At 38.3% G+C, this 13,550-nt stretch overlaps 1 protein-coding gene across 21 annotated transcripts in view; it reads left to right on the forward strand.

The window, feature by feature from the left end:
• The window catches only part of MLIP (muscular LMNA interacting protein), a 296,706-nt gene that overhangs the window by 36,524 nt on the left and 246,632 nt on the right, over positions 1-13,550 (forward strand). The window contains exon 1 of one of the 21 annotated variants that reach the window (XM_082414318.1): positions 9,086-9,148. The exons of the other annotated variants lie outside the window; for them this stretch is intronic. Coding sequence (XP_082270444.1) covers positions 9,146-9,148 — 3 coding nt within the window. The 5' untranslated portion in view covers positions 9,086-9,145. Of the gene's footprint in view, positions 1-9,085; positions 9,149-13,550 lie in introns of those variants that run through there. 21 annotated transcript variants of the gene reach the window in all.

Here is a 13,550-nt window from a genome sequence, read left to right on the forward strand (position 1 = left end):
TAACACTAAATATTCACCAATTAAAGACTATTCTTAAGGCATAGTTCTTTTTTTTTGACTATTATTTCTAATGGTAAGAAAACATTACCTTTTTTCTCCTTCCTGTAACTTAACACATTTTCATTGTAGAATACATAGAAAGTAGTTGAACAACAACAACAAAAATTCCATGATCATATTTCTCCAAGACTATTTCTGCTAATTTTGTTATACATTCTTCATATAACAAAATGAAATCATCCTTGTGCAAATTTTAAACTGTCTCTTTTCTCTTAATTTATGATGATTTTTTATATCTTTAAACATGCTGATAAGTCATATTTAATATTTCCATGGCTTGTATTATATGACTGTACCTTAAATTATTTAAACAATCCACTATTATTTGACATTAAAATTGTGTCCATTACTTTGTTTTTATAAGTTTTTGAAATTAACATCCTTTTACCTATTTCTTCAAGTGCAATCATGATCATAGGGGGAAAAACCTTGGATATGATACGTCATTGCCAGTGAACCAGGGACAGAGAAATTTCTTGCCCCTTGAAATCATATCCCCTCATTCAGGATTTTTTTCTGCTTGCTGCTGAGGATAGCCTTGTTTGTTAGCACTCAAAAATGAACAAAAACTGAGCTAATTTGGCACTTACTGAGGGAGAAGTAATAGAAAATAGTTGAAAGTTTGGAAGTGCTTTATGTTAGATTGAAAACACAAAAAAGTGAATTATTTGACCTACAGTCCACCCAATTAACTATGATGTTTGGAAATACTACAATAAAACTGAGTTCACAGCATTTGGAATTTGATGCAGAGCCTTTCACATGAAAGTTACTCATGGTTGAAATAGTCATGATTCTCAACTGATTTCTCCTAAACTGTGAATCTTGATCAGTGTCAAAGTTACAGGGCAGGTGGGTCAGAAAGAGCTTGAAACAGGTGTTGGGGAACTGACCACGAGAAAAGGCCAGCGCATGGAAAGGAATGTTACACGGGCAAAATTTGTGAGATTGGACACATCATCAGCTAGGAAGGAGGGAGATGGAGGATGGGTACTAGGAGATTGGAGGCAGGAGGATGGTCCTGCCATTTGTTGAGGAGGAACAAGGTGTGTGGATATAGACAAATTCCACAGCAGGCATTGAGCCTGGGCTTCTGCCAATGAAACCATGTGAAGATATCCCAGTGGAGAACTGGAAATGCAAAGTTAGAGCTAGAATAGTAAGTGCACACAATTCATAGTTTTAACCAGAAGAAAGAATAAGTGCCTATAGAGAAAGGATCCCAGGACTTCCCTGGCAGTCCAGTGGTTAGGACACAGTGCTTCCCCTGCAGGGGGCACGGGTTCAAGACCTGGTCTGGGAACTAAGATCTCACAAGCTACCTGGAGCGGCCAAAAAAAAAACCCCCAAAAAACCACCAAAGAAAAAAAGAAAAAAAGAGACAAAGGATCCCTACATTTGGAGAGTGAAGTGAAAACTATGATGGTAGAGAGTTAGCAGGCAGGGGAGTGGGAGGGGGCAGTGTCAGGAGGAGCCCAGGAATGATGCAGCTCTGGGGACAGATGAGGATTGAAAACCACTGACCCGTGACTTAGTGTCACTGTTGAACTTCAGCTAAGGTGTTCCAAATGAATGGGTGTAGAAGCCAGAGAATAATGAAAAAAAAAAAAAAAAAAAAAAAAACAATGACAAGAAGAAAATGTAGCGCGTGCTAAGAATTTACCCTGCCACAGCTACTGGGCTGAGCACATCATTTAATCTTCTCAGCAGCATCTGGGATATAGAAGTTTTCATTGCCCACCTTTTGAAGAAGCTTAGCTCAGTATTGAAGAAGGAGAGAGATGGTAATGTGGAAGAGAGGTACATCCAGATTGGGGCACTGAAGGAGGAGCCCTCCCCAGGGTTGAAGGGGAAGATGTGTTTTGCCTCAGTCAGTCACCATAGGCGATGGAGTGCATTCTTAATATTCTGATGAGTTGCATGGGCATCACCGTATTTGTCTCCCAAACTCTTTTGAGATTTTGAGAATTCTGAAAGCCTATTGAAGACAGGAAGTTCTCCTGGCATTATTTCCCTAATACTACTTTGATACACCTTTCACGTGAACTCTTATGGATCCAGGGCCGCCCTGTTTACAAACATACCCTGAATTTTCAGGTTTCTGTACTCATGCCATTGCCCACCTCGGAAGCTTTTTTTTCACCATATCCCCAGCTCAGGCTTCAGAAATCCAACCCTTCAGCAAAGCCAGGTGAAAGCCCATTTTTCCCAGAAAGTTTCCCCAAGTCCTTCAGGAGGTATTGATCTCCATCCCTCCTGTGACCATCTCTCCACTCCTCTTCCCCTGACAACCACACCCAGGCTCCTCCGTGGACCCAGTGCTGTCTAATTGCTACAGAGTATTAACATTTGAAGTTATACATAGTTAATATTTGAAGTTATTTAATAGTTAATACATAGCATTAATATTTGAAGAGCTGTATCCTGAAGTATGGTTTAGTCATCTTTGTTTTGCTTGTGATACATTGTATAGTGCTTTTCCAGTGCTTGAGATCAATGTGTGCTCTTTGTATTAAATTGTATACCTATCTATACAATTTAATGAGAGCTTACTGTGGACTAGGCATTATGCCACTCATTTTACATGTTTAAAAAAAATTTTTTTTTTTATTGAGGTATAGTTGATTTACAATTTTGTGTTAGTTTCAGGTGTACAGTAAAGTGATGCAGTTATATCTATCTATCTATTTATCTATCTATCTACCTTTTCAGATTCTTTTCAATTATAGGTTATTACAAGATATTGAACATAGTTCCTTGCGCTATACAGTAGGTCTTTGTCATTTATTTTACATGTGTTTTTGGTTGCTGATAACAGAAATCCAAGTCAACATGCTTTTAATATAAAGGACTCTATTAGTTGGTATAACTGAGAAGACCATGTGTATATGGACTTCAGGCACAGCTGAATCCAGGAGTTCAAATGACGTGTCCAGTGCTCTGACTCTCTCCATCACCTCGCTGTTCTGCCTTTCTCTCTGCCCATCTCCTGGCTTCTCTGTGTTGGCTTCACTCTTAAGTAGGCTCATGTGATACCATGACAAAGATGGATGGTGACAGTCTCAAGCTGGAAAATTATGAGTAAGGACTCTAACTTGTCAGGTGTAGATCATAGGCATAACCCTTTGCCCAATCACTGGGTCCTGGGGAAGAAATATATGGTCTTCCTAGGCTGTGATGAATGTAAAACTGGGTGGCCGTGGGGCAACTGTGATAAATAGCCTTACAGGAGCAATGAAGTGGAATAAGAGGTACAAGAACCATGGAGTCAGGGAAGTGTATTAAACTCCTATCAAAATCATGAGTCTTGGGGCAGAAGAAAACTTAAAGTTCATCTATTTATTGTTCAACCATCCACTGAGAATATCTATATTCTTTCTGAAACTCTGGCAAAAATAGATTTAGGTAATGTTTAAAAACACTGATTTTAGAGAATTAATTAGCATTTTTGTTTTTAAAAGACACAGAGGTCTATTTTTATTTTATACAAAGTTATTGAAACAGTAAATAGTTATCTACATAAGATGGATAAACATAGTAATGTTTACATAATGTGCTAAAAATCCCTTGAGTTATAATGACAAGTCTTACCACACATTCAAGAGTGTTCTCCTCTTTCTGTCTCTTTAGAGAGAAATTATAAGGGAAAATTTATTCTTCTTGAAATGGGGAAAGTGATGGTCCAAGAGAGAAAAATGAGAAAACACGGTGACACATTTTAAGTGAATAATTCTAGAATGAGAGAATAAATTAGGTTGCAGAGTTGAATCTTTCCTGGGTTCTAAAGTGACTCTGACACTTATTTCACAGAAAAATGAATGGAATTGCAAATGAGGACTCATATTCATATGCTGGTCTACTTAGATTGAAGAGGTATTGTAAGAGGAAGGTATGTGGATTGGGGGCTTGTTGGCTCCAAAGTACCTGAGTAACTTATACAATGGTCATCTTAGAGCATCCTTTACTGCAGAGAATGGGATGGGTGATCCAGTGAGTGCTTTGCCTGGATTATCTTCTCACAAAGGTGAGAACTTTTATCAGCCCCACTTTACAACGCAAGGACCTTTGACTGAGAGCAATAATAATGTGCCAAGGTCACAGGCCAAGAAAGTGGCCTTATCAGGTCTTGAACCCAGGTCTGCTTGGCTCTGGGCCCATATCCTGGAGCACCACCGTGTTATCTGGAGGGTTGAACCACGTGGGATTGCCATTTTTGTGGTTCAAAACAGATATCAGCTATTTTTTTTTTTAAGATTTTTTTTGATGTGGACCATTTTAAAATTTACTTATTTGTTTATTTATGGCTGTGTTGGGTCTTCGTTTCTGTGCGAGGGCTTTCTCTAGTTGTGGCAAGCGGGGGCCACTCTCCATCGCGGCGTGCGGGCCTCTCACTATCGCGGCCTCTCTTGTTGCGGAGCACAGGCTCCAGACGCGCAGGCTCAGTAATTGTGGCCTACGGGCCCAGTTGCTCCGCGGCATGTGGGATCCCCCCAGACCAGGGCTCGAACCCGTGTCCCCTGCATTGGCAGGCAGACTCTCAACAACTGCGCCACCAGGGAAGCCCCATATCAGCTATTTTATGAGATAAAAGAATGTGCATGGCACTGGAAGTTTTGAATGTTAAAAAGATGATCTTTATATTTTTCTACACTTAAAAATCTCATGTGAGAATCGTGAGCATTAACGATGTCTCCTCTTCCATGGTTAAGAGAAAAAAATATTCTTTTCTCCTAATTTGCGTGCTAAGTGAATACAATATAAAGTTGGAATTAGTAGTCTTACTTACCATAGGCAGAAACTTGTGCAAAATCTCGTTATAAAGTTCAAGTGACATGATATTATTTTCTTGAATTACTATAGCAGGTGATCATGAAATAAAAATGGAAGAAAGTAATGCCAAATTGCAGGATGCTCTCATGACTAGTTTTGTGACTGTGGGCAATTAAATGAACTTAATTCAGACACAATAATCTAATATATTTTATAGAGTGATTGTAAAAATTAAATTAGAAATTGCAAGTAAAGGGCTTAGCACAGTGCCTCGCTGAATAAATATTCCCTGCTAGTATTATTTTCATTTTATTTACAGATTCTTAAGTGGGTATTTGAGAATGGTATCCATCTGGGATATTCTGAGATGGCTTGCTGATGCAAGTTCACTAGTGGCTAAGATAATAAATGATACAGGAATCACTTGATATGAAGACCGTGTAAGCACTTCCAGCCTGTTTAAGCCTTGGCTCTGCTATCTTAGCTTATGGTGCTGTTTATGGCCAACGCTTATTTCAGAGTTTAAATTTTATTTAAAGGAAAGCATCCAACATTGTTATCCGAGCTGTGTGAGAGAAATTTAACCTCGTACAATTTAGTGCTGTTCTGGAGTGTCGCTTATCTCCAAGTTTGCTCTTTCTCACTAAAAGACCAAAGGGGCAGAAGTTCTTGGCAGCCACGTCAACTTGTTAAAAGGTGCCCTCTCCTTCCCTTGCTGAAAGGCTCTCCTCTATCAGTGCTCTCACAAGAATTTACATCCCACAGTGAGTCACACAGTCAGTTCTGTGCTTCCCGGCAGGCAGCTTAGCGTCAAATTCTGCAACTATTCTTAGCTGCTCCACACCCTGTAATGGAAGATACTGGATGAACTTGCAAATAACACATTGTACTGATGACAAACAGGGTGGTTGGGTCAGATTGAGTTCCCAAGTCTCTGCTTTCCTTGGTGTATTAGGGACAGTGGAACAAACCAAGGAGAAGAATCTTCTTGTGATTTCAGGACTGTGTCAGATACAGCACCATGGGGTGGAGTGAGCACTGAACAAAAACACACTTCTTCACAATTCTCTGATTTCCACACTGTTCCCAATCTATAATCAGGACTAAAGTAAAGATATCAAAACGGTTACAATCTGTATGTCACTTGCAAATCTCATTGTGATCGTGAATGGTTTAGAAGTAGTGGCTTTGCTTTTGAATGGTAAGTAAAACATTTTATCATCATGTGCACCAAAAAGATAATATTCCCCCCCCCCGCCCCCCCACCCCCCTTGCTGGCAGCTTGGCCATTAAAGTAATGCGTATGTATAAAGTGCCTTTTCTCTAATCAGATAATTCTTCCCTCCTTTCCCTGGCCATTTTCTCAGGAAGCCAGACCTCTCCTGAAGCAGAAGAAATGCACATATATTCATTATAGTGCTTCTCTAGTTGTATCATCATTATCTTTTATATGTCAGTTTCCTGAGTACACATTTTTATCCATGTGGTCCTAGTGCATAACATCATGCCAGACACATAGCAAGTATTGTACATCAATATGAATATATGTGTATGTATATTGAAAATGGGATCATATTATGTGTGTTCATTCACAATCTGACTTTCAAAATCTAACAAATATAATGGAAAATTTACATGCCATAGAATATAGAAATATACATTTTGATATATTTTATTTTGTAGAAGAATTATAATTTATTTACCCACTCCTCTCTTATTGGACTGGTTTATAATGATTAAACCAACTAAAATCAATTAAACCAATTAAAATTGTTCATAATTATTAGGAAAAGGTACATAGCAATGTGTTTTTATTTAATCTCTCTTCACTCATTAATTTAGGAATCTTTACTGATTGCCAGCTCCATGCCAGGTACTGTTTAAAGTTAGGAATATCAGAGCAAACCAACATTTTAGCGAGAATAAAGAGATAATAAACAAAATAAATAGGAAAAATATATAATGTGGAATCAACTGATCACTTATGATCTGCTACTTTTCTTAATGAATGTGACACATGAAAAATGATCAGTAAATATATATTGAATATTTAATAATTTATAATAATATTTATATAATATATGTATAATGTTCAGATGTGATCAGTGCTATGGAGAAAGATTACACAAGGAGTACTGGAGGGAAATTTAAAATAGAGTGACAGGGGCTTCCCTGGTGGCACAGTGGTTGAGAATCTGCCTGCTAATGCAGGGGACACGGGTTCGAGCCCTGGTCTGGGAGGATCCCACGTGCCGCGGAGCAACTAGGCCCGTGAGCCACAACTACGGAGCCTGCGCGTCTGGAGCCTGTGCTCCGCAACAAGAGAGGCCGCGATAGTAACAGGCCCTCACACGGCGATGAAGAGTGGCCCCTGCTCGCAGCAACTAGAGAAAGCCCTCGCACAGAAACGAAGACCCCACACAGCCAAAAAAAAAAAAAAATTAATTAATTAATTAAAAAAAAAATAGAGTGACAGGCCTGAGCAGGGGACACCTGAAGGAGAGGAGCCCTGCTGAGCTCCTCAAGGGCTGGGATCTTGTCTCCTGGCTCATCCTTATGTGAGATCCCTGCCCACGTGGAGCTTAGACTTTAAGGTCTAACATTATCTGGGTTATTTCTAAGTTGTGAGATTCAGGACAATTTTTGCGTTGTATATATATGTATATATACTATTACATATAAATAATAAAATATATATATTTAAATATTTTCAAACTTTTCTACAATAACCATGTACCATGTCTATAATAAGAAAAATGACCTCTTCACTTTAAAATACTTGCTTCCACGATTTTGTGAGCGTATCACGTGGTGGCACCAGCCCTGATGAGAAGCCACCTGCCCCCTCAGCCTGATGCACTTGAACTGCTGTTGAATTAAGCCCCATCATTCATCAGGCACAAAGGCAATCCTTTTTTTGGCTCTAAATGCAAGGCTTTGCATTTGCATCTTTAAGTTCTGGCCCTAAGTTGAGCAAGTTTGGGAAATTGGAAGATTCCACTGAAAATCTGAAAGAGGACGCCCTGTACAGCAGCTTGAACGCGAAAGGTCAGGCAGACCTTTGGGAGCGATTCCGAGAGGTTTTTGCTCATCTCTCCATCTTCTTTCCCTACTTAGAGAAGATGCTGCTCTTCCTCTTTGTCAGAGGTCATTCTGCTCCCTGCACCTTTGATAGACTGCTCTGTGAATGATGCTCCAGGGAATACTTGCTGAAGTAAACAATGGGAGGCCCAGGAGCCAGGGCCCTGTTCTGCTTCCAAGAGAATGCTTACTGAAAAAGCCCTGATCTTCTATATGCAGAAAAATGCTAAAACCCATCTCTGAAAGCTTATCAGCAAGAATGCCTTTATTGCTACAGCTATTGTCTAATTGGATGTAAAATTCATAGTTGTTTTTAGTGAAACTTTTCTCTTACAGAGTGAAGAAGAAAGTTACAAAGTACTTTCAACTGAAGGAAGGCAGAAAGAAAAGAATTTGCTTAGCAGTCTGTAATATTAGTTTTATTCACTCCTGGCACTTGCATAGAAGCTGATCTATTCCAAAGCATTTTTACATCTCTCCTGTGATTTTCACAATGCTCTAAGGTGGGAGCGTTATTTTCATACCTGCTTGAGAATGAGAAAACTAAGACACAGAAAAGATAAGAAAATAGCCCAAGGGCATAAGGTTAACATTTACTGAGTACTACCTGTGTCAGGCAGAATTCTAAGTACTTTATATATTTGCTCATTTATTTGCACCTTCCAGTGGCCCAGATAATTTTGGTATTGTTTTCATCCTAATTTTTTGGACTAAGAAATGAGGCATTGAGAAATTAAATGACTCACTCAAGGACATGCACAGCTAGTTAGTAGCAGAGATGGCATTTACCCCTGCAGAACCCTAGTTCTAATCCGGAACACTGAAAGCCCTATTCAGTACAGCTGTGCCACTGGGTAGATGGGAGACTCAGGCTGTGATTGTGGAATCTGAACCCTGGGAGGTCTCTAAGTTGAATAGTTGCAGTCCTGGTATGAGTGCTGCCTTGGGGTGCAGAAGGAAGGCAAATTAATCTTGGATTATTTTTTACTACAGTGAGCTCACAACAAAATGTATTCCTAGCAATTCTATTACATTCTGTTGTCCATACAGAATAATAACTTAATAAAATACCTGTGAATTTGCATTCATGGGGATGGTAGTCACTTTTTAGGCAGCAGGACCTGTGTTCTTAGGAAACGTTGAGTATACAAATCTTCTCAAACTATCTTTTTTCCTGCAGGAATCTCTTTAGGACACCTGTGACGTGACAAATACTGCTTGATCATGTCCAGTCATGGCAAGTCCCTTAATGTTTTGAGGCAGTTTGGTCTATTTGGGGAAAACTAATTGTCGGGAACTTCTTTAAAAAAAAAAAAAAAAAAAAAAAAAAATATATATATATATATATATATATATATATATATATATATATGGTGTTAGTTTCAGGTGTATAGCAAAGTGGTTCAGTTATACGTATACATATATCCATTCTTTTTCAGATTCTTTTTCCATATAGGTTATTACAGAATTTTGAGTAAAGTTCCCTGTGTTATACAGTAGGTCCTTGTTGTTTATTTTATATATAGTAGAGTGTATATGTTAATCTCAAACCTCTAATTTATCCCCCCCACATATATATTTTAGATCAAATCTATGTCCTGACTGCAATAAAATATTTTGCTTTGAGGATTTCAAGGTGCAGTATGTGAACTCTGCAGTTAAGTAGAGCTCCAGTTTTATCAAGAGAATGCAGGAGATGTTTCCGAACTGTTTGGGATAGGGACGTGAAAATAGAGACCACATGTTTAACAAACATATTAATAGTTATTAACAGAAGAGAAAAATCTAACCTGTAATAATACACTGTACTAACTTCCTTAGGGTCTCCCACTTTACCTCTGAAACTTTCATTGTAAAGCTAGGTTGTATTAGTCAGACTAATATAAGCAAATAAGTTTGGATTAGAGGCTAGGAACAAAAAAGAATGTACAGTGTGTGTGAAGATATTGTGTGCGTGTGTGCGTGCACGTGTATGTATGTGTTTTAAGAGGACGGAAAGAGAAAAATGTAGAAAAATTAATTGGGCAAATTAATTGAAAGGCTCGATTTATAATTAGGGCTTTCAGTTCAAATGTTGGAACTTCGAATACTAAAATTCAATTTATTAACTAATTATCAAGCATTATCCAGGTGGCAGACTTCATGTTAGGTACTGAGGAGACAGTGGTAAAAGCACAGATCTGGTCTCTGCCTTTAGAGCATTGTGTGTGCTTGTGCCTGTTCCTGCCAAGGGCATGAGTGGGACTGAAATGTGGGCAGAATTGCACTGGATAAGCTGGCATCTGGGTGCCTGGGGAGAGGGGACGTTTATCTAACCAGCCCAGACCTGCTGTCTGGGCTTATGGCCAACTGCCTGCCTTTATAGGGCTTACATTCTAATAAGAAATGCAGTCTTTAAACACATAACTATGTAATTAGTATTACTAAAAGGAAGCATGAAACACAAAACTCTTTAATTTAGGTCAAAAGGTCAGGAAAAGCCTCCTTGAGAACATGACCTTTAAGATGAGCCCTGAAGAATGCTACTAAGAACAGAAGCCACACTGGTTAGATGAGAAGAATCAGTTCCTCTTACAAAAAGTTATTGGTGACATTGACCCCTCAAACAAATATCAAATATTGGCTCAACGACAGTTGCTGTAATTTGGTTAGTTGGGGTAGGAACCAAATGTCTAGGGGAGGATAAAGAGAGATAGAGGAGAAAAAGGAGGGTATACAGAGAAAGTTACATGGACATGAACTTAACCCCTTCATCCACTGCAGTAAATTGGAGCTTAAAGCTCTGTAGTTGAGCTTGGTTTCAATATCAACAACAACAAACAAGTCCATAAGAATAATGGGACATTATCAGTTAGAAGGTGATGTATTGGTTGGGTGTATTTTTTCAAGACAGGGAGAAAAGAGAGAGATGGAGATAGAATAAGAGAGAGAGAGAGAGAGAGAGAGAGAGAGGGAGAGAGGCTATGTTGACCACTGCATCTTCAAAGATATGACTCAGTGTGTTCACACATCTTGCTTTCTCTCCTCTCTTCCCTCTGTTCCTTTCAACTGGAATGTGCTGTTTTACCATTTTGGACAGAGTAAAAGATGGTGCATAGGCTTTGAATCAGCTTCAACTTCTGATCGAAGCCTTTCACTGGGGAATCTGGTATTTGGACAGTTATTAATAAAATGTTACTTGATTTGTCTTGGTGCATGTGGCTCCCTTGGAACTCCTTGAAGTTGAGGTGACTGACCAAACTCAGGCATTCCTATGTGTCTTGCCATAATACTATTAAAATACTGCTGCTAATTCCTGTTAATACCTCTTCTTTATTCTCAAAATTGAAATGAGACTAACATATAAGGAATAAAAATACTTGAGTAAATGGGAAATGAATTAAAGTTTGATGGCATTAATAAAACTTTGGAATGTGTCAGAAGGGAAAGACTCATCTGCAAATTTCTCATTTTACGGAAATGACATAAATATAAAGGTGCAAAGTCACATAGTGAGTGACTGACCCTGGATTCACCAGGGAATATTATTTTAAATATCCTGCTGACCATAAATAACGAGTTACTATTATTGGCATGATTAAAGGCTAGCATTTCTTTTTTTTAATTTTATTTTTTTTAATTTTTAAAAAACTTTATTCAAGTATAGTTGATTTACAATGTTGTGTTAATTTCTGCTGTACAGCAAAGTGACTCAGTTAAACATATGTATATATTTTCTTTTTCTTATTCTCTTCCATTATGGTTTATCACAGGGTATACCATAATGGAAGAGAATATGAAAAAGAAAATATATAATCACTCCATTAGTCTGATCAAATTTAGTTTCTTCTCTCCAATGGGTATTTTCTCATCTAGTTCTCAAAATATTTTGAACCTGGATTGAAAATGAGATCTATTTCATTCATAATGGGTATGCACTGATTTCTCCCAAAATTTTGTCCAAAAAGTAGACTTCTGTTGAAAGATTTTCAAGATTGTAAATGCAATGCTCTCGTATAACATTATTACACTCAATTTATAAATGGGGAGAATTAGCGCAGTGGAAAAGTGGAATTGACATATTCTATTGCTGTGTCTGGAGAAATCTTATGTAGTTTCAAATATTCCCCCAGAAATGCCTAGATACCTTCAGAGCCACTGAAATCTATAGTTATCTACTCTACTTTTAAAAGATGACAGTATTATGTCTTAAATATATAACATTCTTGCCAAAATTCTAAAGTGCTTAAATGACATTTTCCTGAATCATAGTTATTTTAGCGACTCTTTCTTCTTAACGAGTTCAGTGGAGATGTAAGAAATCTTAGGGTACATGTTATTTACCTGTGTTGTTGTAATTTGACCTTTCGCTCTTAAAACCAATACTCCTAAGTGTCTCCAAAGGGTCAGGTCAGAGAAAACAGGAAGCACGTCAGCTGGATGCGAATGTTCGTCTGGTGCCGTGTTTAGTGATTCTGTGTGGAGGTCAAAGTTATAAGATGTGACTCCCACTTTACATCCTGACCTGAGCTGTGCTATCTCATTTATATGCCTCAGTCATTCAGCTAATACATATTTCAATAACGTTTAGGTATCTTTAGATGAAAGTAAAATCTAAGGAATGGGGGTGAGAAACATTTTTGCTCTCAAGGGCAATGCGTTAGTCAAGGTTACATAAGTAACAATTGTTCTAATATCTTAGTTTCAGAAGTAGATAGCTGCAAAAGATGATAGAGAATAAAAAATTATTTAGTAAGGACAATAATTCAGCAGGAAGAAGATTAGAAGAGAGAATAAAAAAGAAAGGAGATTCAATCACAGCATGAGGATAGAAGACAGACAAATAGAGAAAAAAAAGTACATATATTTAATAGGGCAAGAAGACACACAAACCAATGTATACTTAGCCACAATGCCCTTGGGAGGCAGTCAGACGGGGGCAGAGTGGGGAGAGAGATCTAGGGATATTTATTGAGGACTGAAGTTTAGACTTTTATCAATTCTTTTGGTAAAGAAATTTATATTTCTGTTGTGTTTCACAATTCTCACTATGGTCAATGCAGACAATGGGGGAAAGTTTACTAAAGATCCAAAGGGGTTGAAGTATCTGGGGGAAGTGTCTGGGTCACTAGAAGTTGTCACCTACAATATTATTTTAAATTCACTCCTCGAAGCAGTTTTCACTCCTTGAAGCAGTTTTCCCAACTTGCTTCTGTTTTGCAAGTATGTCACCTTATTAGTAGAAAAGCAACTAGTTCCAGAAGAAGATGGAAACAAGGAAATGGAGATGGTTCAGTTAACTGAGTGAGTTGTCTTGAGGACGATGATCAGATAAGCAGTGGACCAGCTTGTATCAGGAGGAAACTGAGTTCCAGACTGTGCCTACCAGCCATGTAGTCTTGAGTTGATGGCTTAAAATGTGACCCTGTTCCTTATCCATACCTGGGAGTAAAACCTCGGCTTACTGGACTGCCTTGAAGATCAAATGTGATAGTGTATGTTTTTTCCTAACTGTAAAGTGGACAAAATAAGAAAGTAACCTCTGTCACTGTTATTTCATTGTGCCCAAGGCTTTATACAGGGTGCTGGGGTCCAACCTTGGCAGAATTTATGTAATTCTGGAGGCAAAACATACAAATTGAATTTAAATGGCACTGAAT

Source organism: Balaenoptera physalus, assembly GCF_965194825.1.
Source record: "Balaenoptera physalus genome assembly, chromosome: 11".
Taxonomy (NCBI): Eukaryota; Metazoa; Chordata; class Mammalia; order Artiodactyla; family Balaenopteridae; genus Balaenoptera; species Balaenoptera physalus.